The following is a 26,014-nucleotide window of genomic DNA, read 5'->3' as shown; positions in this document are numbered from 1 at the left end:
CTTTAAAAGATCATTGTCAAGCAGTTTCCAGCCTGGGAGGTTTTTCTGTAATCTCAGGGCTAATGGGCAGGGCCTGAGGAACACAGTCCGTGTCTCTGTGTGCTTTGTTCCCTAAAACAGAATAGTATCACCTTCCTGAAAGGTTATAGGAGGGCTTGGGAGTCCTTACCCAGCCCTACCCTTGGAGAAGCTGAGTCCTATCTCATTGCTGTGTGTGCTTTCATCTGAGAAAGCTAGAGTAAGGTCTGTGTGAGTATGAAGCTGCAATGTTCATCTCTGTGTTGTACTGAGTGAAAAGGCTGAAGAAAGATTAGGTAGACTAGTTGGACTAATTAGAATTTTGTGGATTAATAATTGTTCAAGTTTATCTTATAGGAAATAGGATAGACTACATAGGAAAAATCAAGTTAGTTCCAAATTAAGATATTTGGGATTCATAATAAGAGGAAATTAAAGATAATTAAAGAAATTAAGGATAATAATAGTAATGTCATTCATTCAATATATGAAGTATAAAAGAGGAGGAAATTTTGTGTGAGTGTGTACATTCGTGTGTATGTGCAGTTATATATACATGTATATATATTTTTTACTACTCATGCCTACACTCCTGCCTTCCCAGGCAACCACTTGCCAATATGGACCAACTGAGCATGTGCAGAATGAAAGGGCTGTGCATACTAATGTGATGGGATATAATGGGAGTCATGAGTACAATGATGGGATGTAGATTCTTAATATGTCTGCAAAGGAAGAGGGAACAATGGGGCTTTCAGGCTTCTGAGACTCTGAAGAACTGGAGAAACATTGTTTGGCTTGCTTCTTCTTATGCCTGGTCCCATCCTTGGGTCATATAAGCAAATCTTTCTGCATTCAGATGTTATAGTTAAACTGTGCAAAAGCAATATGGGACATATGAAAGAACTTTTTAGCCCACATTATGTGGAGAAAGCAAATACCTGGGAAAATTATTTTTTATTATACATGGAAAAGACACGTTAGAGAATTTAAAAAATTGTTTTGTTTTCATTGCATGCACTGAAGCATGGCCTCTACAGAAGCGTTTTTCACGGGGAAAAAAAATCAAGATGAAATGGAAAATAGAGTGAAAACTAGGTTAAGTTAAACATGGTAGTGACTGAAGAAAATAAAGACCACAAAGAAGTGAAAACAACTGTTTCACTGAAACAAGTGAAATCTTCATTGAGAAAGAAACGGCACAGCAAGATATTGAACAAATAATAGGGGAAAACTTTAGAAGTTCTAACTGAATGCAGAAAGAAAGATGAAAATAGTGAGTAAGGAGATAACTGAGAGGGAGAAGCAAGCAAGAAATTCAAAGTACAAATAACAGTGTTTCCCAACAAGAAACTAGAGCACATAAAAAAATAGAAAAATACTCAGAGATATACTATAAGAAAAATTCTTAAAATAAAAAGGACATAAGTCTGATGATGAAATCATATTATCCATTCTTTTTATATTACTTATAGGAAAGAAAATAATGAAAAGAAATCTACTCCCAAGTCTTTCTAAATGTCTAATTTTTTAAACAATTATTGATTATATATAAGAGAAAAGAAAACCTTAATGAAGTATAAAAATGTGAAAATTTCTAGACTATATTTTTCAACCCCAATGTGAATAAATTGTTTACAAGGATTAAAGAAATAGAAACAATTTTCAGATTAAAAAAAATACTCAGGGACTTCCCTGGTGACACAGTGGTGAAGAATCTGTCTGCAAATGCAGGGGACACAGGTTCGAGCCCTGGTCGAGCAAGATCCCACATGCTGCGGAGCAACTAAGTCTGTGCACCACAACTACTGAGCCTGCATGCCACAACTACTGAAGCCTGCATGCCTAGAGCCCATGCTCCACGACAAGAGAAGCCACCGCAATGAGAAACCCACGCACCACAACAAAGAGTAGCCCCCTCTCGCCACAACTAGAGAAAGCCTGCGCACAGCAATGAAGACCCAATGCAGCCAAAAATAAATAAATAAATAAATTTTTAAAAATACTTGTTTAAATAACAGCTGGAATTAAGAAAACATTTAAGTACACTACAAATGGCTCACAGATTTAAGAGTTAATTAACTATGCTATTCTAATAAATTTGAAATCTCAGTGAATGGGATTTTTTTCTAAAAAAACAAAAAAGTTAAATTATTTTCAATCTTGAGAAAGAACATCTGTGGCCTATGCATTTAAACTGGTCTAGGGCATAAATGTTGGGAAATTACTCAATAAATTTATTTTGTGCTAGCATATGAAGATACAATTCAATTTTAATTCTCATTGTTCCTCAAAAGATACTTAGATGTCATGTCTGATGAAAATATAATCTTAAGTGAAGAAACAACAAATTATGTCTTAAGTAATTTTTTTTTAAGATTTTTTTTTGATGTGGACCATTTTTAAAGTTTTTATTGGATTTGTTACAATGTTGCTTGTGTTTTATGTTTTGGTTTTTGGGCTGCGAGGCATGTGGGATCTTAGCTCTCTGACCAGGGATCGAACCCGCACCCCCTGCATTGGAAGGTGAAGTCTTAACCACTGGACCGCCAGGGAAGTCCCTATATTAGTCTTAAAATGTCTCCAAACCCTCAAAATTTGCAGTAAGTTGAAGAATGGCGCACTCTATTTTAATGACCTCTGTAGTCCTTTTATACTAAATAGAATGCCTTAAAACTATTTCAATATTTAAATAGTTCCTGGTTTTATCAAAACAGTTGGAAATGTGCTGTGTTGGTAGTCTTCATGTGTTTTCTTGAAAAGCAAACAGTATCCATCCAGTTTCTAATATATACCCTGGGTACAATTTATCCTTTAATCCTCTCAGCTCTATTGCAGACGAGGAAACTGAAGTTTAGCTGAGGTCATGTGTCAGTGCATCTAGAAACCAGTACAAAACAGTATTTGAACTTTGTTCCATTTAGCTCAAAAGCTACATTGATTCCTGTCTTTTCTACACAAGAAGTAAATAAAGGCAAAGATAATTCTATTGAAAGTGGGTTTATAAATTTCAGTGTTTAAAGAGTAGGGGGTTTTCAAGAAATATCTGTTTTATAACTGTTTCTACTCCTTCCACCCGCCATGACACAAGAGTGTCAGTACGTAAATTAGAATATTGGGTGGAATGTATTTTAATGTTCTGACATGCTCACCAAGATCTCATATTTATTGGCTAATAATGCTGAAATACTGGATATGTAGTCTTTATTTTCTCTATCTTGGCTTACTAATGAGGTCCATATTAGTTTGGGATTTTGTTTTTCACTTCCTAGAAAGCAGGGATGTTTATGAATATGATAATAATGTGAACAATAACAAATGTAATAGAATATTATACCTTTTATGACATTTTCTAACTTAGAGCCCTTGTATAATAGGGTATCACCAGTGATTCACATGGTAGGAATTTTGTCCAATTAATTACCTTATATTTTGGACAAAAGCCAGCTTTTGCCTTTACTCTTACACCTAACAACTTCCTCTTTTGAAAACTTTTCCTGTTGGCAGACAGACAAACAGAATTTCCCCATTTATTTATTTTGTAAATTTTACCTGCAAATGGGTGTAGGACTAGGTGCCACCCCAGGGTTACATTCTTGGAAGATGTGGTTACACAGTAAAGCTTCAGCAGCCGGCCGGCAGAATGGGCTCACTGCTTTCAGTTCAATCCAGGCAGTGTGGACCAGTAGTTCTTGGGCCTCCTCAGGGTCTGCGTAGGAGTTGTTGAAGAAAACAAGAGCATCTTTTGCCAGGACAGCATTACACACCTCCCCTCTGTACTCGGCGCAGTAGCCTTTGTCATCTTTCTGTGGTTTACTGAAAGAAGCAGTGAAAAACATTCCTGATCACATGCTATTTCTTAGCATTCCAGCTGCCTTTTTGTTTGTTTTCCATTTCCACATCTGCATCACAGAAATAGAAGACTGCACCAGCAAATTGGTTGAAACGTTCCATCTGAATATTGTCTTCATTTCCAGCAGCAATTATATTACCTCTAGCTACTCCAGAGGGCTATGAAGAGGATCAAATGTGATAACGGATGTGGAAAGCTTTGGAAACGCTCAAGGCCAGAATGGATGGGAGAATTTTTATTGTTTCCATCATAAATAAAATTTAACTCCACATTTGTTACATATAAGTGTACATACCAAGTAAATACATCTAAAAAATATATTCATCATCATGATTAATAAGTGACTGAACGTAGTAATTGCTCTGATCCAAAGAGCTTGCAGCTTGATGAACATAGTTTATTTAAACGTTATGATAATTAATGATTTGAATTTTGTGGCACATCTTCCAAACATCAGATCCTCTCACTCACACATCTTCCCAGCATTCCATTAAAGAATAAGAAGAAAGCCACACAGGAAGGAGAAAGCATTGGTTATGGCTCTCAGAGGAGCTAAGTAGCATCTTCACTTTTGCTATTTTCTTACCACATGTCTTGGGGAGAGTCATCTGGCCTCTGACAGTGTTCTAATCTGTAAAGTGATGTAAGTAATTATCCTGAACCCAGGTTATTGTGTGTTCATGGGTAATATAAGTGTTAGCACAGCAATAAGATTAAAAGCTAATCTGCTATAACAATTGAAGAGGACAATAAGAAAAATGGAAAACGCAGCTGGTACTCCCTCCACATATCCACTGCTTCCTTAATGCAATGCTGGGAATTATAATAACTCCTATACTCACCTGACAGATGTTTATTGAGCACTTATTATGTGCAGGCACTGTAATGGTCTCAATATATCCTTATGCCTTCCATCAGATATCTCATTAACAATGACAGCAAATTCAAGTTGCACTCTCATTTAGATTTGTACATCTGTTGGAATTTAGCATTTTATTATCTTTATATAAAGGATTTCAAGGAAAGAAAATTAAACAAATTGGAATTTGTGGGGATTGTTTAAGTTGCTAACAGACCCCATTTGAATTTGAAAAGGTGATTAGAAACATCATTGACTGGTCTTTGAAGCAAATCTATTAAATGAGATACAACTCATTCAGGTAAAACAATGAACTTCCGTGAAATACTGTATTTTAAAATGATGTTTTGTAACATAGAATCATTCTCTAATTCATACTAGCATTCTACTAATTAGTCAACATGAATTTTATTGCATTACCTGTAATTCATTGGGGATTTTTTTAATGAACGCCTTGAATAAGAAAACGCAAAACTCCCATGAAAACTTGGGCCCTATAGGGTTGAGAAAACACCCAGAGAAATAGCTCATGACTCAACCTCTGAGGGAACTCAGGGTATGCTGACACTAAGAAAGTTCTAGAGAAGCAAGGATACTATGCTTTAAGAAACTGAATAATAATACCTAACAATTAGAAATACCCCAAACTGGCTCACAAAATGGTCACACATATTGATAATCCTTCCATAAAAAGATAGGATGGATAAGAGCAGGTGTGACTCTTTTCACTTAGAAAAAAACTATGGGGACTTCCCTGGTGGCGCAGTGGTTGAGAATCCACCTGCCAGTGCAGGGGACACGGGTTCAAGCCCTGGTCCGGGAAGATCCCACATGCCGCGGAGCAACTAAGCCCGTGCACCACAATTACTGAGCCTGTGCTCTAGAACCCGTGAGCCACAACTACTGAAGCCCGTGTGCCTAGAGCCCATGCTCTGCAACGAGAGAAGCCGCGGCAATGAGAAGCCCGCGTACCGCAACGAAGAGTAGCCCCCGCTCGCCGCAACTAGAGAAAGCCCGCGCAGCGACGAAGACCCAACACAGCCAAATATAAATAATAAATACATAAATTTATAAAAAACTATATCATGTAAAAGTTGAATATTTCTCCTAGTGTCTCTGAGCTGAGAATGATTCATCCATGTTGCACGGTCACGTGCTAACTATTGAATGACACTTCTTTATTTTTCCATGAATATATATATATTTTTTTATATAAATTTATTTATTTATTTTTGGCTGCATTGGGTCTTCGTTGCTGCGCACTGTCCTTCTCTGGTTGCAGCGAGCGGGGCTACTCTTCGTCGTGGTGCGCGGGCTTCTCATGGCGGTGGCTTCTCTTGTTGCGGAGCACGGGCTCCAGGCACACAGGCTTCAGTAGTTGTGGCACGCAGGCTCTAGAGCACAGGCTCAGTAGTTGTGGCACACGGGCTTAGTTGCTCCGCGGCATGTGGGATCTTCCCGGACCAGGGCTCGAACCCCTGTCCCCTGCATTGGCAGGCGGATTCTTAACCACTGCGCCACCAGGGAAGCCCTCCATGAATATTTTTAATTTAAAAAACTCATGTTTTTTTCTTTAATTACATAAGCAAAAAACATTTAAAAGAAAACATTGGAAACTAAGAAAAATTACACAAAAGAAAAAATGAAAATAGCCTCAGAGATAAGGATTATTAATAATTAAGAACCAATTCTTAAAAAAAAAAATTCTTTTTTTCTGAGTTTCTGCTGCTTCTCTTTTAAAAAGCCCTTGGGAAAATCTTTAGAACAACCTCAATGTGAATTAATAGTACGGAGTCCTCACTGATTTTTGAACATTAGCTATATAATGCAAAAGAAAAGAAAAAGCAGAATAGGTTTTGAATAGAAATGAGAAGATCTTGGTTTTAATTTTGATTTGTCTTCCTACCAGCTTGAAGATAACTAGCCTGTGAAAACCCTTTGCATGCTGAGAAAAACCATACAGATACAAAGTATATGGTTCTTATTAATTTTCTCTGTCTCTGTGATGTTCTGGGAGCATTAAACACTTAGCTTTGGTAGTATATCTTTGCTCGGATTAGCCCCACAAGGTAAGGGATATATAGTACCAAATATATATATACAGGAATAGAGTGAGTGTTTTAAAATACATAGGGAGGACACATGTGCTGAACAGTGTGCGAATGAAAGATGGCATGTCTTCTGCGGGTGGCCTGTATTTTAATTTCCCTACACACACATACATAATACATATATAAAGAGACTGCCCAGTCACAGTTTCAGTCAGAGTTGGAACAATTTCCTCCCCTGTTTTGCTGACTTATAAACCTCAAATTTTATGCAGTGATCAAATTTCAGAGGCAAGATATGGAGGCCAATGGGGCCATTTTTTCCCTCATCCTTCTAACCCTATCACTTAAAAAATTTAAGGAGGTCACAGCAAAACCCAGGGAACAAGATGAATGCAAAAAATTTCCATTGGTGTCTTCTGTCTTTTGCAAGTGATGAGTGCCCTTTCTGTCCAGCTGAAGTCGTATTTCTCCACATGCAGAGTTTGGGACTGTGGATGGAGCAACAGCAGAGGCAGCTGGTCCTGTTCCTCGTTTGAACAGTGGGGCAGAGGTCACAGGGATCTGTTCACAGAATGCTGGTTGTTTTGGAATGATCTGCTGGACTACCTCCAAAAATTCTAGTTAATATTGCACATGGAGCCCGTCCCTCTCTTGTCTCCTGACAGACTGAACCTGGCTGACCTCTCTTTCTGAACAGTTTCTCTTTTTGGAGGCAACAACTGATATCTGATCCCACGTCCCCCTTCTAACTTATTTTATAGCAGGCAGCTCTCCTTGGTCAGATGGAATATTTAAAGGATTCTCACAACACCTTTTGCTTTTATTTTCTCTTTGCTTTAACATGTATGAATCCCGTTCAGTAGAATACAGTTGACCCTTGAACAACGTGGGTTTGAATTGTACGGGTCCACTTATGCCCAGTTTTTTTTCAGTAAATACTACAGTCCTACACCGTCCCATCCGTAGTTGGTTGAATCCAAGGATGCAGAACGTGGATATGGAGGAACCACATAGACAGAGAGCCAACTCTAAAGTTATAGGGCGTGCTGGTTGGTGCCCCTAACCCCTGAATTGTTCAAGGGTCCACTGTTTTAAAATGTGATCTTCCAGTTTCTATGAGGGCAACATCTCTTCCCTTTGAACACGTTGTCCAAGGGCACATCCAGATGACCAGCCATGGCATGGTTGGTTGGGACAACCCCACTACCCCAGCGGAAACTCCACACCTTCTTTTCCTGCCCTCCCTAGGGCTGGCACACGTGAGAACGGGACCTCTCCCCTGATAGCGGCACATCTTCTTCCTTATACAGCAACTGCCAGGTTCCCATTGTACTTTCCCAACAAATGTGATGGCCAGGGCCCTATGCCACTGTAAACTTCCAAAGCAAACTGGAATTCTTTTTATCCTTTCATGCCTAGTGTCTTTGTATATGATTCAATCTCTATGACAGGGATCGGCAAATAGAACCCACAAGTCAAATTTGGCCTACTGCCTATTTTTATACCACCTGTGAGCTAAGAATGGTGTTTACATTTTTAGATGGTTGAAAAAAACCAAAAGGAGAAGTGTAAATGATATGAAATTCAAATTTCAGTGGCTAGAAGTACAATTTTATTGGAACAGAGCCAAGTTCATCCACTTACAAACTGTCTGTGGCTCCTTTTGTGCTGCAATAGCAGAGCTGAGCAGTTGCAACAGAGACCGTACGGCCCAGAAAGCCATATACTTGCTATCTAGCGCTTTGCAGAAAACCAAGAGTGCTTGTGTTATCACAAGTGAAAGATGGTATGGAATTTTCATTAGTTAGCATTTATTTGACTATAATCAGTTTAAATTATTTTCATTTGCATTTAGTTGCATGTGAATGATTTATTTCTATTCTTGAGCCCTTAGAATTTGTGCATGATTCCATTATTATGTTACCTTGGAACTAGTGTGTGTGTGTGTGTGTGTGTGTGTGTCGGTCCCCTAATAAAATGTAAATTCCTTGGGTGCAGGGAATATGTACAATTTGTTTTGTTTTATCACTTTCCAATGTAGTGCCAGGAATAGAGTGTTTTAAAGATGCACAGGGAAGACAGGTGTGCTGAATGAAAGAGGTGTATGAATGAAAGATGGCATCTCTTCTGTGGTTGGCCTGCATTTTAATTTACCTTTTCCCGTGTTTATGTTGTATATCCCTTCAGTAGATATTCAGCTTCTCTGTAGAATCCTTCAGGTCAGGACTCTTTCTCAATACCTATTTATTAGGTAAACAAATGCATCAAAGCTATACGAATTGGGAAAAGATTGAGAACAAACTAAATGTTCTTATGCAATGAATGATTTCATTCCATGGAATTAGAATCAATGGCTTGAGTTGCAGGTCCTGCTCAGTTGCTGTGCTACCTGGATTAGCAACATAGGTATGAATCTGTGTTCTTGAGTCTGTCTGTCTGAGCACAGATTGAGGCTTTGTAGTTAGCTATGTGGTCTGGACAACTCTTGTGCCTCAGGTTCCTCATATAAAGAAAGAGGGATGATAGCTTTTGCCCCATAAAGTTGCTGAAACATTAATATGAGAACAGTGGTACTCAAAAATGTCCTGCAAAACTTAACTGCTGTTATTAGTAGTAATGAACCATTCTAAATCTCAGTTTCATCATTTGTAAAATTAGATGAAATTTTACACATCATAGAGTTTTTATGAAAGGCAATTTTATGCAAATAAAATGCTGTCGGTTTCACAGTGTTATATTACATGGTGTTACTTTCTTATCTGCAGGATAAAGCTATGAGGGAGGGTTTGGGAGTCAGTTCTGTGTCTCTTTTCCAAGCCTATCATATACTAACTGTGTAAGTCATGTGTACTCTCCAGTTCAAAGTATGTCTCTTTGTTTCTTTTCTGTACAATAGGGATAACACTAGCATCTATTTCATGTCCTGAGGATAAATTTTTAAAATGCATGTAAAGCTCTTAGCACAGTGCCTGATACATAGTAAGTATTCAACAGATGTTGCCTATCTTCATCTTCATCATCATTTTGTGAGAGTATTAAAAGGATTAGAAATTAGAAAGTTTTCTGAAAGATTACAGTACTCGACGAATAATAGATACTCAATAAATGGCATGTCAAACAAAGCGAAACAAAACATTGGTATAACAATAATATCTCACCTCCATTCTAGTAACAGGAAAGGAAGTTTCCACAGGAAATCAAATTAAAGGGGAAAAGAAACAAAAGTTAGTACATTTTCATCTCAAGATTCGTAACAGATAATTTTCATTCTTCTAATCTCTAAGTTTCTGAAAAGTTCCCTGCTTCTGCTAGGAGGCCAGATCCTGCATTAACAGGCAGATTTGGAGAAGGAGAGTAAGAAAATATTAAATGTCTCCAGGAACTGAATTCTTCCTTTCAAGCTGAGTCAACCGTGGCCTCGTTCGCCCAGGCAGTATCATAGGTCAGAATTTCCCTCTGTTGGCCACCCAAGGACTTTGCATCAAGAAAGCAAGAAGTGGAGGTTGAACAGGAAGAGGGTGGCGGAGCTGTGATTCTTACAGACCCACTGGCTTCACGTGGTCACACAGCGTCCCACACTCAGAAGGGCCCCATGCTTCATTGAATGTTCTGCGGTTATCATCTTGAAACACTTAATAATTTTTTAACAAGGGGCCCCACATTTTCTGGAGAGAACAGATGGAAGAAACAGGAGGAAATTCTTACAGAGAAAGAGGTATATAATTTGGAATGGGTAAAGGCAGAATCTAACAGCAGCTGAGCAGGGAAACCTGTTGAAACGTGAAAAGTCCAAGGTTATGTATATGAAAGAGCCCTCAATTTAAGATGTAAAAGAGAGGATTCAATACCGTGGAGGTCAACCAGACCCAAAGAATCCAGCCGTAGAACTTGGGAAGAGATACTCAGCTTAGCTAGGCTTCGATTTCAAGGACAAGTGAGGAAAAAAAAAAATCAAGGTCGTTTAAGGGTGCTCAGTCTTTTCAAGAATATTAAGAGAATCAAAGGATGATTCACTAGGCTTCCATGTGTTTCGTACAGAAATTTCTCCAGTCACATTTTCATTTTTGCGGGGGCGGAGAGAGTGGGGAGCAGGGAAAGGGTCCAAGAGCCTCCGATTATAAACAAGTGCTTTTATCTCAAAACTAGATTTTTAAAAATTTCAAAAGCTTCCAACAGCCATCAATATTTGTAGTATCTTTTCCATTATCTGGAAAAGCCAATAAAATGTTGTCTCTCTTCTAAAACGGGCAGCCAATCTAATATAAAAAAGCTGCCTGATTGTAGAAAGAATGCTTACCTCTTGAGCCTAGCTGCAGAACAGCTGGTAGCAATTTAGTGTGGCCACTGGCTGTTAGTCATTTATTCCTTTCCCTTTTATTAAAAACAAAAACAAACACCTTTAATCCATTGGAAACCAGATGAAGCCACCATGAAATGCCAAGGGACGGGGCCTGTTTTGTTGGTAAGAACACTTCTACCTATCATGGCTGAAACACTGGGTGATAGAGGGAGTCGTGTGCCCCTGCTACATCACCCCACGTCTCACAACTGGGGGCAACATTGCGGGGGACACGGGAGTGTGACTATGAGACATGAGAGAGAGTGTGAAACATGGTAGTACGTTCAATCAGCTATATCGATTACAAAATAAGAGTCCAAAGTTCTAATTTTTTTCTGTAATAATGTGAAACATCAACACAAAATATAGAAAATAAAAATATGAGATGAATGAATAAAGATGTGGTATGTATACACAATGGAATATTACTCAGCCATTAAAAAAATGAAATAATGCCATTTTGCAGCAACATGGATGGACCTAGAGATTATCATACTAAGTGAAGTAAGTCAGACGAAGACAAATATCATATGATATCACTTATAGGTGGAATCTAAACTATGATGCTAATGAACTTACTTACAAAGCAGAAATAGACTCACAGACATAGAAAACAAACTTATGGTTACCAAAGGGGAAAGGGGGGGAGGGATAATTTAGGAGTTTGGGATTAAAATATACACACTACTATATATAAAATAGATGACCAACAAGGACCTACTGTATAGAACAGGGAACAATACTCAATATCTTGTAATAACCTATAATAGAAAAGAATATGAAAAAGAATATATATATCTGAATCACTTTGCTATACAGTGGAAGCTAATACAACAGTGTAAATCAATGATATTTCAATAAAAATTAAAAAAATAAAAATACGTGGCCAATTTTGGGAGAGTGGGGAACTCCAATACTAACATATCGGATTTCTCCCTACTGCCCAGCTTTGGTTATGCTACATATTTTCATTTGAGCTTTAAATTTAGTGACCAGAATCCCCAGACTCTGAGGTCAATCCAGAGAAGGGGCATTGCAGACAGTGGGGGTGTTGGTAAAATGAGGAGTGGCTTATGTTAGAGGAGGGATGTGACCACAGACTCATTCCTGTACCCTCAGACTGAGTAAGCAGAAAAGAACTCTGGACCTCAGTATTTCGTGAAGGACCTATTAATGCCATTGAGAATGGGAAATACAAACATGGATTTTCCTCTACTGGATCCCTGTGTCTGTTTTTCCTAGCTTTATTAAGATATAAGTGACATTCAACATTGTGTAAGTTTAAGGTGGACAAGGTGTTGATTTGCTACAGTTACATAATGCAACTCTCTTGGCAACTTTCAAGTATATAATACAGTATTAACTATAATCACCAATGATGCACATTAGATTTCCAGAACTTATTCATCTTATAACTGGAAGTTTGTACCATTTGACCAATGTCTCCCCTTTTCCCCGACCCCACTGCCCCTGGTATCCACTACTGTACTCTGTTTCTATGAGTTAGACTTTTTCAGATTCCACATATAAGTGATATCATACAGTATTTGTCTTTCTCTGACTGACTTATTTCACTTAGCACAATGCCCTCAAGTTTCATCCATGTTGTCACAAATGACCAAATCTCTTTCTTTATCATGGCTGAATAATATTCCATTATATGTATATACCGCATCTTCTTTATCTGTTTTTCTGTTGACAGACACTTAAGTTGTTTCCGTATCTTGGCTACTGTGAATAATGCTGCAATGAACATGAAAGTGCAGATACCTCTTTGATATCCTGTTTTCATTTCCTTTGGATATATATCCAGAAGTGGGTTTGCTGGATCATATGGTAGTTCTATTTTTAATTTTTTTCAGAAGCTCCATACTGTTTTCTATAGTGGCTGAACCAATTTACAATTCCACCAACAGTGGGTCAGGGTTCCTTTCTCGCCAATACTTGCTAACTCTTACTTTGTTGATGATAACCATCTTAGTAGGTATGAAGTGATAGTTCATTGCGGTTTTGATTTGCACTTCCCTGATGAATAGTGATGTTGAACACTTTTTCATGTACCTGTTTGCCATCTGTATGTCCTCTTTGGAAAAATGTCTATTCATATACTTTGTCCATTTTTAAATTAGATTGTTTGGTTTTTTTGCTGTTGTATGTGCTCTTTATATATTTTGGATATTAACCCCTTATATATAATTAGCAAATATTTTCTCCCATTCTATAAGTTGCTTTTTAGTTTTGTTGATGGTTTCCTTTGCTGTACAGAAGCTTTTTAGTTTGGCGTAGTCCCTCTTGTTTATTTTTACTTTTGTTGCTTATGCTTTTGGTATCATATCCAAAAAAATCATCACCAAGACTGATGTCAAGGAACTTACTGTCTATTTTTTCTTCTAGGAGTTTTATGGTTTCAGGTCATGTGTTTAAGTCTTTAATTCACTTCAGGTTAATTTTTGTGAGTGTTGTAAGATAGAGGTCCAGTTTCATTCTTTTGCATGTGGTTATCCAGTTTTCCCAACACCATTTATGGAAAAGACTGTCTTTTCCCCGTTGTATATTCTTGGCTCCCTTGTCATAAATTAACTGACCATATATGTGTGGGTTTACTTCTGGGCTCTTGATTCAGTTCCATTTGTCTAGGCATCTGTTTTTATGCCAGTCCCATACTGATTTGATTACTATAGCTTTGTAATATAGCTTGAAATCAGGACGTGTGATGCCTCCAGCTTTGTTCTTCTTTCTCAGGGTTGCTTGGTTATCGGGACTCTTTTGTGCTTCCATACAAGTTTTTGAATTGTTTGTTCTATTTCTGTGAAAAATGCCACAGGAGTTTTAATAGGAGTATATGAAATCCACAAATAGCTTTGGGTGCTGTGGACATTTTAACAATATAAATTCTTCTGATCCATGAACACAGGATATCTTCCATTTATCTGTGTCTTCAATTTCTCTTATCAATGTCTTGTAATTTTCAGCATACAGATCTTTCTCTTCCTAGGTTAAACCTATTCCTAAGTATTTTGTTGTTTTTGGTGCTATTGTAAATGGGACAGTTTTCTTCTTCTTCAGATGTTTTGTTGTTAGTGTATTTTTAAAAAACTGATTTCTGTATGTCAATTTTGTATGTGGAACTTAATTCATTGATTAGTTCTAACAGATTTTGGTGGAGTCTTTAGGATTTTCTATATATAAGATTGTATCATCTGCAAACAAGGAGAATTTTACTTCTTCCTTTCCAATTTGGATACCTTTTATTTCTTTTTATTGCCTGATTGCTTGGGCCAGGACTTCCAGTACTATGTTGAATAGAAATGGTGAGAATGGGCACTCTTGTCATTTGCCTGATCTTAGAGGAAAAGTGTTTAACCTCTTGCCATTGAGTATGATGTTGGCTGTGGGTTTGTCATATGTGGCCCTTATTGTGAGGTATGTTCCTTATATGTTCCTTATATTGTGAGGTATATTCCTTATTGTGAGGTATGTTCCTTAATTTGCTGAGAGTTTTTATTATGAATGTATGTTGAATTTTGTCAAATACTTTTTCTGCATCTATTGAGAGGATCATGTAATTTTTATCCTTCATTCCATTAATGTGGTGTATGACACTAATTGATTTGTATATGTTGAACCATCCTTACATCTCAGAGAGAAATCCCACTTGATCATGGTGTGTGATTCTTTTAATGTGCTGTTGAATTTGGTTTGCTAGAATTTTGTTGAGAATTTTTGCATTTATGTTCATCAGGGAAATTGGCCTTTAGTTTTCTTGTAGTGCCCTTACCTGGCATTGGTATCAGGGTAATAAGAATTGGTGTTAATTCTTCTTTAAATGTTTGGTAGATTTAATACCTGTGTCTATTTTGATGGCCTTTGGCTCTTCCAGGACTATGCTCATTACAGGGATCATGAGGTGTCTTGCTGGTCTCTGTCACAAGGCTGATGACAAAGAGAAGGCATCTTGCCAATAACCCAGCATCCTGCTGAGTTTAAATTGCAACTTGAGCCTTTTGAGGTTGTGACTGGAGGGGAAATGGAACTTCCTGGTTCATAGGGAGAGGTTCCAAAAGTTTTTCTGGCTCCTTTTGATGACTAACAGCAAATGTAAATGAGTCAGAAAGAAGTATATCACATTTCTCAAATAATACACATGAATCTGGGCATACACATGGAAGAGTTTTGGGAAAATGAAGGCTGATCTTTATTTTTTGTTGTTGTTGTCTTTCAGACACTAGCAATATCAATAGACATAATCCTAAGCACTAGACCAGATTTTTCTATTTCCAGTTTTCCTGCTGGGTTGAGTAAATAAACAGATGGAGTGAAATCTTCAAAGTGAAACACAGAGAATGTGACAAAGGGGACTGTTGACTACAGAACACTAGGGGAGGATGGGGATGGCTGAAATGAGAGAAAGGAGAATTTGGGGTAAGGAAGCATTGCCAAAATGTCCAGGGGAGGCACCGGGCTCTGGACCTCTGGCCAGCCCCATCAGAGGCCAATGGAGAGAGATGCCTAAAGCAGAAGTGGAGAGAGCGAATGTCACAACCAAGCTCTGAGAGATCTGGAGAGCATAAGCCCGTGCTTTGAAATGATTCTGAATTACAGTGGTTCCATGAATCCCTTTTTCACCAGAGTGGCCTCACTTCCATGGAATATTGGTTCAGGGAGCACCCCAGAGTTGGGAAGTACGACAGTTTCCTCAGTGATGGCAGGGAGACTTTTATGAGGCATCTAGCAGCTTTGACTGAAAAGAACGGCTTAAGGAGAGGAAGAAAAATGGCAGGTGTCTCATGGGGTTCAGAGGTCTTATTCCAATGCACTCATGAGACACCCTCATTAAATCTGCCTGAGGAAATTTTAGGAAAAGTAGGGGAGCTTCAGGTCTCATAGTAAATGGGATCCAACAGGAAAAACAGATCAGGGGATGAACAAAAGGGCCTTGCAGCTTTTTATGAATTAGCTACTTGAGGGAGTCCCTCTACTCATTTTAGTAACTTTGTTTCTATGTGCAGATGGATTCACATTCATTATTCAAATACATTACCTACAGGCCCATTGGCTAAAGTCAAGTCATTACTGGTTTCAGTCTACATGACTATTGCCCCTACTGGGGTCACTGCTCCCTATCTGCGTTCACCTCTGCTGCGGCAAGCTTCCAGTCCTCTCTGCTGCTATGTGCCAACTCACGCATTGCTCCCACCATTCCTTTCCCCATGCAAATTCTCCTGCTATTTTCCCCCAGGCTGCCTTTGCTCTTTGCCCTCATTCTCACTCTGGTCTATTCTCAACATTAATGACTTCTCCCCGCATTCTGGGACATTACCTTTCTATGCTGCCTGTCCACACTTTAAGGCTCTTTTTACCACCAGAAGATACCATCATTTTCTTTAGGATTACAGCTTCCTCTGTTGGTATATTCTGTTTCTTAACGGTGTTGGATCAGGTTCTCATTTGGACTAGGACTGGGATGAAAGGGGTCATGTTGCCATATACACTATGGTGGTAATTATGCTCTATAGTCCTTTCAGCATCTTGGAGATCATGTCATGTGATGGATCTGTCTTTGTGCGGGGTGGGGGGAGATAAACCCATTTTATCAGGTTCTTCTTTTTATTGATCATAGCACTGCCTTCACACCTGTCTTTGTACTTATGATGGGTGGGCTCTGAAGGTTACCGCACTAAAGAGGGAGCCCCTGACCAGTTCCTTCAGCTTGGTATGTTGCAGAAAGGTGGAAGGTAAGGGAATTAAGAATTCAGATTCACATTTTATAGATTCCTTTCTCTGGACCAAAATCCTAGAAGAGAGGTATATTGATAAATTAAGGAAAAAGCCAAAGCAGAGGGAGTTTTTCCTACTTCTTATTTGGGACTCTAAAAGCAGAGAACCTTTTAGGGACCTCTTACCCTGACATAGGATGGCCATATTAGTGTAAAAATGGTAGCATGACATGGTTGGGTAGACAGCAGAACTGAGTTGGTAGGTGTGAATCTTTTTTGGATTTTGTGTAACATGAAAGTGATCCAGAAGTTGCTTCAGGCTGCATGAGGGATAAGGAAGGAAGTGACTTGGAGTTTTAGTATATCTGGTATCGTAGGGAGAGCCAGGGTGACCTATGTGCAGATGTTGCAGAGTAGACTCTAGAGAGGGGCTCGATGAAGGATTTGACTGAGATGTAGAGGGTTGTGCTGCTACAGGAAGAGCCTCAGTGGGGCTGAGCCAGACAGGGAGGTCCTCTGGGTCCCAACCAAGCCAAGAGATGAGATCACTAGTTCTCTAGCTGTAGACTTTACCAAATACCAGGGCGGATCCAGAGGACACCACTGCATAAATCCAAGACTCCTTCTCTCTTTCCACGTAGGGAAGAGATACAAGGAGAAAGGGGAGGAAGAAACGTGGCAGGAAATTGATCTTTGAATGACTGAATAATTACCTGAAATGAGACTCTCTTCAGATTAGCAACATTAATTTTTCTCTTCTAGCCAGTGGAGGTGATTCTAATCTAAGCTAGATTAGATCAGTCTATTTTCTTGGATTTGAGAATTCATACGTAAATGTTTCTCCTTCTCTCTGCACACACAAACACACATACACACACTTTGTAAATATATAGATATAGGTTATATAAATATATATTTATGTATTTAACACTGGGTCTTGATCAAATATCAAATAGAACATAAGATAGTGAGAATCATTCCAAGTAATTAAAAAGCATCAAAAATGTAATTGTTTTATTATCTCTTGAACCTCCTCATGTTCTTTTATCTGTTATTATTTGTCCTAGATGCTTTCCTCAAAATCTCAGACACATCTGAACTCCTTCTACCGCATTCAAACACTTTCAAATCCTATCGTTTCTCTCCTGATAGGTTTCACACATCTCCCCTGTTCTCTCTTTACCAATTGTTACTGTTGTTGTTCAGACCTTCCAGACTTTCCCAGACTCCTGGAATAGTCTCCTATCTGCATGTCATGCCACCCCATCTTTTGACACCTGACATCTGTCGATTTGATAAAGAATATATCTGATCATATTGCTTGCCTTCTCTAAAAAAATTAAATGACTTCCCATTGATTGAAGAATAGTCAACCTACTCAGGCTCTTCATAACCCAGCTAGAGCTCACATTTCAAACCTTTCTTCCCATCCTCCACCTCATTCTCAGTCTCCATCATGACTTGCTATTTTCTGAACTCATTTCGACCTTGTCATCTCTAACTCAAATGGCATCTCTTTCCCAAGGATTCCCTTAAACTCTGTCTTGTGTCTGCTGTTGTACTTTGTGCTGCTGCATAGAACATAGTCTGTGCCATAATGTCTGTGACCAATGGACTTCCTTTTTAGGTTGAGAGTCCCTAGAAAACTGGGACTCCATTGCTAATGATCCCATTCGTTAATTAAGTTTGCATCCTCTACCTAACGCAATGGACTGAGCCCAGTGTATTTAATAAATGCATGTAAGAGTGCTTCGTAAACAACAAAGTGCTATGTGAATAGTAATCATTTTATTATTATTTGTTAAACTGAGTTGAATTTACTTTTAAGAATCTCACTCTTCTCTGGAAAAATGACTTCCCATCAGTGGAAATTCTCAAATAACTGATATGATGTCTCAAGATACTGTAGGCAGATATATCCTTGGAGGAGAAGGCAGAAGGGATCCTTGGTTTTGAAATCTCTTTCCTTCATGGGCATGCCTCAGAGGGCCAGCCTTGTCCAGTGCTCCCTTTGTATCTCTCTGTGTCATTATTCACCTCATGCTAAAAAATCGCAAACATTACTGGAAATTTCCCCATCAGGGAAGATCTAAGAAGTGGCACTGTAATAAGAAATAGTAGGCTCTGGGGAGCTGGCCCTGGGCACAGGTTCTACCAGTGCTTGCCTTACATGTGAGGCCAAGCATCTCTCTGCTGACCCTTGGACAGTAGACATGCTATGAATATTATCATGCCAGGCATTTCCTGATACAGGGATTATTTCCATCTCTAGGAATTCCACAAATGTTCTCAGAAGCCTTTGGGACATTTAAGTTTTAAAAATAAACCTTTATAACTCAACACAAGTATCCTAGAAATCCATGAGTCAGCCCTTTTCCTTGAAAATACCTGTAGGTCCTGCTATCACTTGCATGAAACAGGAAGGGGAAAGACCATAAGGTAGATCACATATTCATAAGTAAAAATGCCCTCAAAATGTAGCCATGCAGAAACTGGCACAACCATGTTAAATATCTGCCAACTTCCTCTTTAGAGCCTTGGAAAGTTTGATTAACCCCAAGAAACAAAGAAGAGGAAGGGAAAAAAGAGGGGAGGAAAAGGAATGAAAAAGAATGGGAGGGAGGGAGGGAGGAAGAAAGGAACGAAGGATGAAAGGAGGGAAGGAAGGAAGGAGGGAGGGAGGGAGGAAGGGAAGAATAAAAGAAGAAGAAAGGGAAGAAAAGAAAATGAAAGAAAAAGAAATGAACTCCTGGAAGCTGTTACCCATCACTTGGGCAGGTATTTGTGGATCTAGTTTTTGAAGCAACAAATTAGCCAAAATCAATTATGTAGGTCAACCTCTGGAGTGTCCCTATGGAGGAAGAAATATCCCAAATGGGACTGGAGTAAGAGATTAAAAAAAAAAAAGATTTTCCCCAGTGAAAGATATTGTGGAACAGTGCCAACTCTCTCCTCTCCTGGAGCAATGCAATTGTGAAAATCCATCCTACCTGCTATACTGATGGTGGCCGCAGCCTTTGCGGTACTGAATTTCTCTCCATGCTTATTAGTAGCTATGCATGTGTAGAGTCCTGGCTTGGTGATAAACAGCTGCAGTCTTGAGTCAATTACTCGGTCTTTCACACTTTCTTGAATGGATCCAGAAGAAACCTGGTGGAGTCAGGGGGAAAAAGAAGATAGAATTAGGTCAAGGATTTCTAATATGCTGTATCAGTTGCCTGGAAAGAAAAAGGATAAGGATTAAGATCAAAAGGCATGTGGTAGATTGCAAAACTTGCCAACAACTTTTCTCTCCATATGCCCATGACCTTGCAATGTGACTTTGTTGCTCTTCCCTCAAGAGGTGGCATCTTTCTCCATGCTTTGAATCTTGATTGGCTTGTGACATGTTTTAGAAAGACACAGAGACTTACAAAGTTCTTGCACATTGTGGCTTGCTTTCTTGTTGCTCTTAGACCTCCTGTGAACAAGCCAAAGCTAGCCTGCTGGAGGATGAGGCACATATAGCCCAGTCATCCTCACTGATCCAGCTGGGAGCCAATAATATCACCCAGATATACGAGTAAGGCCATTCTAGACCAATCAGCTCCCAGTCAACCTGCCAATCACAGGAGCTAGATCAGCAAGAGCAGGCAATCCTAGCCCAAATCAGCAAAACCATCTGGTTGGCCCACAGACTTGATCACTAACAAATGGTTATTGTTTTAAGCCATTAGGCTTTGGGATGTCTGTGATACGACAATAGATAACTAATGCAAAGTGGGAAAGGATATACTGTGTGGATCCTCCAAGATATGTCTCTCTGTCTTGAAGATAGAGTCAATTATGAGAGGTTATAGAGTTTTGGGCTTATTTTCATAATTCCTGTTCAGTTCCCCATAAATGCACATCAAATAGTGAATGGTTATCAGGAGAAAATGGTTGTAAAGCCAATTCTGTTTCTGCCTCATTACTTAAATCAGAAAGTCAAGTGTCCTCAAAGAGCCAGGCTATCAATGCCATATTAGCACATAATTGACAGGTTAATTTATGTAAATGCTTATTAGCTGTCAGCATTCAACTCTGTGAGAAAGACAGCTGTCTAGCACATTCTACTGGGTTGCAGAGTTCCAACTTACACCCTAGTTTGTCTGATCCCAAAGCCTGTGCTTTTCATCATTATGCTTTAGTGCCTTCCCTAGTCCTAGAAAACAGAATAGACTTACTAGAAAACAAGAACAGTAGTAACAACCTCAAATCAACCATGAGCAAAACAAATGTCTGACTTAAATGTCATTGTTAAAGTGGTGGCACTTGTTAAACTGGTGGTTCTTTCTTCACTGTTTTCTTAAGCACTCTACCATCTTTCCAATAATTATTGTTTAATTATCGTTGCTTATATGAGGGGAAAATGCTGGTTTGAGGGAAGTGTGAATGGAATGACAAGCAAGGAATTAGCTGATGGTTTTACCTTAACCTTATCTTGGAGGAGTAGGGATGAGTACCATGGTGGCCTTGAAAGAGATCTTTCTGTCTAGAAGAGAATGAAAAACTTGGAGCCAGTTATTTTACTGTTTCACATGAGGGAAGATTTCACAGTTAGACCAGCAAGGGGGAGGGAAGCCCTGAGGTGAGACCAACTTTCCATCCTTCTGCTGCCAGGTGGCTGGCTGGCCCCAGAACCCAGCACTCTCTGTAGCGACTAGGCAGCGAAAGTTTGTTCACTTAGCTTCTTTGTCTTTTTATTCTTTACCTGCGCTATTAGTCTCCTTATGAGAAACACTGGTTTACGTGAGCATCAATTTACCTTAACTGGGGAAACGTCCCAGGTCAGATCAAGTATTGTGGCATTTTCCCCAGATAAGCAGCCTGGACTCTATGAGAAATTGACAAGGCAGAGAGAAAAATATCTTTAAGAGACATACATGCAGTTGGGAATTCAAACCGAATTCATCATTATCATATTTATCAGAGGTGCACGTTCTTATGGATTTGAGTGTCCAAGTTAGATGGAAAGGATTGAACAGTTTGAAATGTAATTTTTAAAAAAATTTATTGGAGTATAGTTGATTTACAATGTTCTGTTAGTTTCCGGTGTATAGCAAAGTGATTCAGTTATACATATACATATATTCATTCTTTTTCAGATTCTTTTCCCATATTATTACAGAATATTGATTAGAGTTCCCTGTGCTATATGGTAGGTGCTTGTTGGTGAAATACAATTTTGGACTCTCCCTGAATTTTAATACAAAGCAACAATGAGAAAAAAAGCTAAAGACCTCCAACCTCTGTCAGTCAGTATGCCTTATGCTCTCAGGATATTTTGTTTATAAATATAATCCCTTTCCAGTTTATATATGTGAAATCCGTAGAACCTTCCTCCTTTGCAAAGTTCATTCCCTCTTTCAAGAAGTAGGTCTGTACCGTCAGTGCCTGGGAGACAACTCAGAAACGAGTAATCCCCCAAATGCTGACTAAACTCCCGCAATTTTCATGTTCACACCTAAGAAAGTCACTCCTCAAGGTCACTGAAAACAGTCTTGGGAGGAAAGAGAAGTGAGTTTTAAACCGCCTGACCTCTCTTCTCCTGGACATCATCCAGGTGCTGACATAGTTCAACGAGTAGACCAGCAAGTCCTGAGGCTCATTGCCTGATTATGATGTGATTCCTAAGAGCTTTTCCTCCTGTTTCCAGAGGCCTGGCTTGATTCAGTTTGTGACTCACGCACAGCAGGCCTTGTTAGTCATCGTTTGAATTTGTTTTTCTTTCTTCATGGAGCAGCCTGACCAACAGTTTAGTATTTTTGATGACCTAAAATTCAAAACAGCCCTTTGCCCTGCGTTTTGATCGTTTTGTTCTTCAGGTTTAAAAGCTCAAAATGATGAGTTCAGCTTATTCCTGGGAGCTTTGACCAAGGTATGCTGAGGCGAAGCTGAGGACTTAATTGAGGTGACTCTATCTGGTATTACAGTAAATATGGTATTTCTCCAAGTCACCCAGGCATACTGATCTGAAAGAGCTGGATAAACAGCTCTCTGCTCTGTGTGTGGTATTGAGACAGTGACCTCAAATGAGGGCATCGAACAGGAACTCTATTAAATAGGCATATTAGTTCCCACCTGATTGAACGTATGTAAAAGCCTTCTGAGCGAGGCAATATAGGTGGAATATTTTTTACATATCGTTAATATATTAATAATGCTGTTTGGAGAGAATCTATCCCGAGTTATGGATAATCCCACAACTTCATCATGATTTGACCTCAACATAGAGAAACCTCTGAATGGTATTCTGGCTTCTATGACCTTGTCTTGCAAATAGTCCCAGCTGGCTAGGATTGTCTCAGGGACCTTTAGGATGTGGCCCAATACGGTCCATGTTTAGGGAGTTGTAATAATGTCTGTCTATGCATCATAGAAAAAGGAACAATTGAGAAAATTTCCCATGCTGTTTTTGATCAGCATAGCTATGAATATTGACCTCTTTCGATCTAGCTGCTGAAATATTCAACTTAATATAGTCCACTTGATATATGTAATTATCTTGGTTTACCCAGTTAGTGAGAGATGTTTCCAAAGCTCATGTCCTTTAAACCAAAAAACTGCCTCTTAAAAATATGTATAGGGACATCCCTGGTAGTGCGGTGGTTGGGAGTCTGCCTGCCAATGCAGGGGACATGGATTCGAGCCCTGGTCTGGGAAGATCCCACGTGCCGTGGAGCAACTAAGCCCGTGTGCCACAACTACTGATCCTGCTCTCTAGAGCCCACGAGCCACAACTACTGAGCCCTCGTGCCACAACTACTGAAGCCCACACGCCTAGAGCCCATGCTCTGCAACAAGAGAAGCCACTGCAATGAGCAGCCTGCGCACCACAACGAAGAGTAGCCCCTGCTCGCCGCAACTAGAGAAAGCCTGCATGCAGCAAGGAAGACCCAATGCAGCCAAAAATAAATAAACATATAAATTTTAAAAAATACATATAATATATAGGTGAGTCTCCCTTTAAGGAAATTCAAAAACCACAATCTTCGACACAGATGATTTGGCTATTTATTTTATAAAATTCTTCTAATAAGTTAAAATGATTCAGCTTTTAACATATTTTAGGAACTATATGGATTGGACAAAGCAAGAGAGATGTGCAAATTTTCTACGTTTTTTATTTGAATGCCAAAATAATAAATAGATGGGTATAACTTTAAATAAATCTGTTTATCAAAATATAAGGATATTTTCTTGTAGAAAAGTAAACTCTGCTGTAGCCCCACCAAGCTATTATTTCCAACGTTGTAAAACAAACGTGATATTACTGCTCACTCTGAGTTCATCTAAGACTACAAATTTTCATGAAAAATGAATGATATTTCCATAGGAAGAAAGCAAAAGAATTCTTGATGGCTTTGGGGTAAGTTGCTTGCTCTTCTCTTGTTCTTTGGCTGTAATCATTCAGGGTTTTCGTTTTTGGCATGTTCATGGAGGGGGAGAAAAGGAGCATTCACATCTTTTAAAGTACTCGTTTGTACTTGGTAGTGTGTTATGAAGTTAGTTCACTGGCTTATAGTTAGTGAAAAGCCATAGTTCAAATTCTGTTTTATTCTGTGTCAAATATCTCCCAACTCTGCATTTGTCTTAATCCTGCCCACCCAGAATGATACCAGGTCTGTGGCCCTTCCCTGTTCTCCTCAATAGACTTTTCTGGTTGGCTATTTGTCCAACATCTATTAAATGCCTGCAGTTGCCTCCAGTTCCTGTGATTTGCATCAGCACGGGGCAGTCATCTCGATTTCTATTTGGACTTGGATAGTAGCACCAAGAACAAAACTTGGCTGTGACAAAGCGAGAGAGTGGCATGGACATATATACACTACTAAATGTAAGGTAGATAGCTAGTGGGAAGCAGCCGCATAGCACAGGGAGATCAGCTTGGTGCTTTGTGACCACCTAGAGGGGTGGGATAGGGAGGGTGGGAGGGAGGGAGACGCAAGAGGGAAGAGATAAGGGAACATATGTATATGTATAACTGATTCACTTTGTTATAAAGCAGAAACTAACACACCATTGTAAAGCAATTATACTCTAATAAAGATGTAAAAAAAAAAAAACTTGGCTGTAAGAATAACACTCTCTCTGACCATGAGAACTGCAGATGTCCTTTTGCTTTCTTCCTGGAAGAAAGTTACCATTCATTTATTTTATTCCTGTTTTAGAATCTCTGCCGAAGAATCCATTTTGCTTTCTGTTTTTTGTGAATCACATCTTGAAAGATGAAGTTGGAGTCTCAATAAGACCAAAACTAACTCTAACCATTGGCTTTTTTTTATTACTCCTCAACTCCAACAGAGAATAATCATATATGTTCCAGTTCTAAACTCAAAGGAGCCTTTTGAAAACACTGAATTTTTTAAAAGCCTATGTCTTTCCATTTTCTGTATTAACTGTTTTCACAGAGCTTAAGACAAATTAATAAAGTCATATTGTCAGTTACCCAGTTTTCTTAGGGCATCTCTTTACACTACTTGGAGAGGCTTAAGACAACTCCTACAGCTTCACAGAAAAGCCACAAAACATACTGCCAAATAAGATGTGAATTTTAAATGGCATCTAAAATTTAATTCGAGAGCTGAAGAAGAACAAGACTACAAGTTACTTTACTATAACAAGTTTAAGGCAGTCTAAGATTAGTAGTAGCCCCTGGTCCCTAGCAGAAACAAACAAAAATTCTCTGGAGAAAAGAACCTTTGTCTAGACCTCAAATTAATCTCTGACATTTTTTTTCTCAAAACAATGAACAGCAGGTAGTCAAAGATAACTAGGCACACAAGGAAACAAAACACAATGAAAGAGTCAGCAGGAAAACAGACGACAGAAACAGACCTACAATGGCATCCCGCCTCACTCAAATAAAGCCAAATTGTATCAATTGACCTATATAAGCCTGTAGGATCTACAACCCCTGTGCACACCCCTTACCTCTTTCCTCTTTGCTCACTCACCTCTAGCCACACTGACCTACTTGCTGTTCCTCTGACATACCAGGTGCACCTTTATCTCAGTGACTTTGCCCGGTTATCATCCCCACATTATCTACATAGCCTCCTCCTTCAGCTCTTTCAGATCTTTGCTCAAATATCTCCATCTTAATGAGGCTTCTCTGATCACTTTATTGAAAATGGAATCTTTCTCCTGAGATTG

At 39.0% G+C, this 26,014-nt stretch overlaps 1 protein-coding gene across 6 annotated transcripts in view; it reads right to left on the bottom strand.

Annotated features, from left to right (window-relative positions):
• MUSK (muscle associated receptor tyrosine kinase) overlaps window positions 1-26,014 on the bottom strand; it is a gene marked incomplete at both ends in the record, with an annotated part of 91,942 nt that overhangs the window by 9,167 nt on the left and 56,761 nt on the right. For 4 of the 6 annotated variants that reach the window (XM_079927472.1, XM_079927473.1, XM_079927474.1 and 1 more), the window contains 2 exons: window positions 3,571-3,859; window positions 19,828-19,987. In XM_079927472.1, the coding sequence (XP_079783598.1) occupies window positions 3,571-3,859; window positions 19,828-19,987 (449 nt within the window). Of the gene's footprint in view, window positions 1-3,570; window positions 3,860-9,939; window positions 9,947-19,827; window positions 19,988-26,014 lie in introns of all 6 variants that reach the window. The other 2 variants (XM_079927476.1, XM_079927477.1) reach the window with 1 other exon arrangement.

Source organism: Stenella coeruleoalba, assembly GCF_951394435.1.
Source record: "Stenella coeruleoalba genome assembly, chromosome: 7".
Taxonomy (NCBI): domain Eukaryota; kingdom Metazoa; phylum Chordata; class Mammalia; order Artiodactyla; family Delphinidae; genus Stenella; species Stenella coeruleoalba.
Note: the sequence above shows the minus strand (reverse complement) of the source record. Positions and strands in the feature narration are given on the sequence as shown.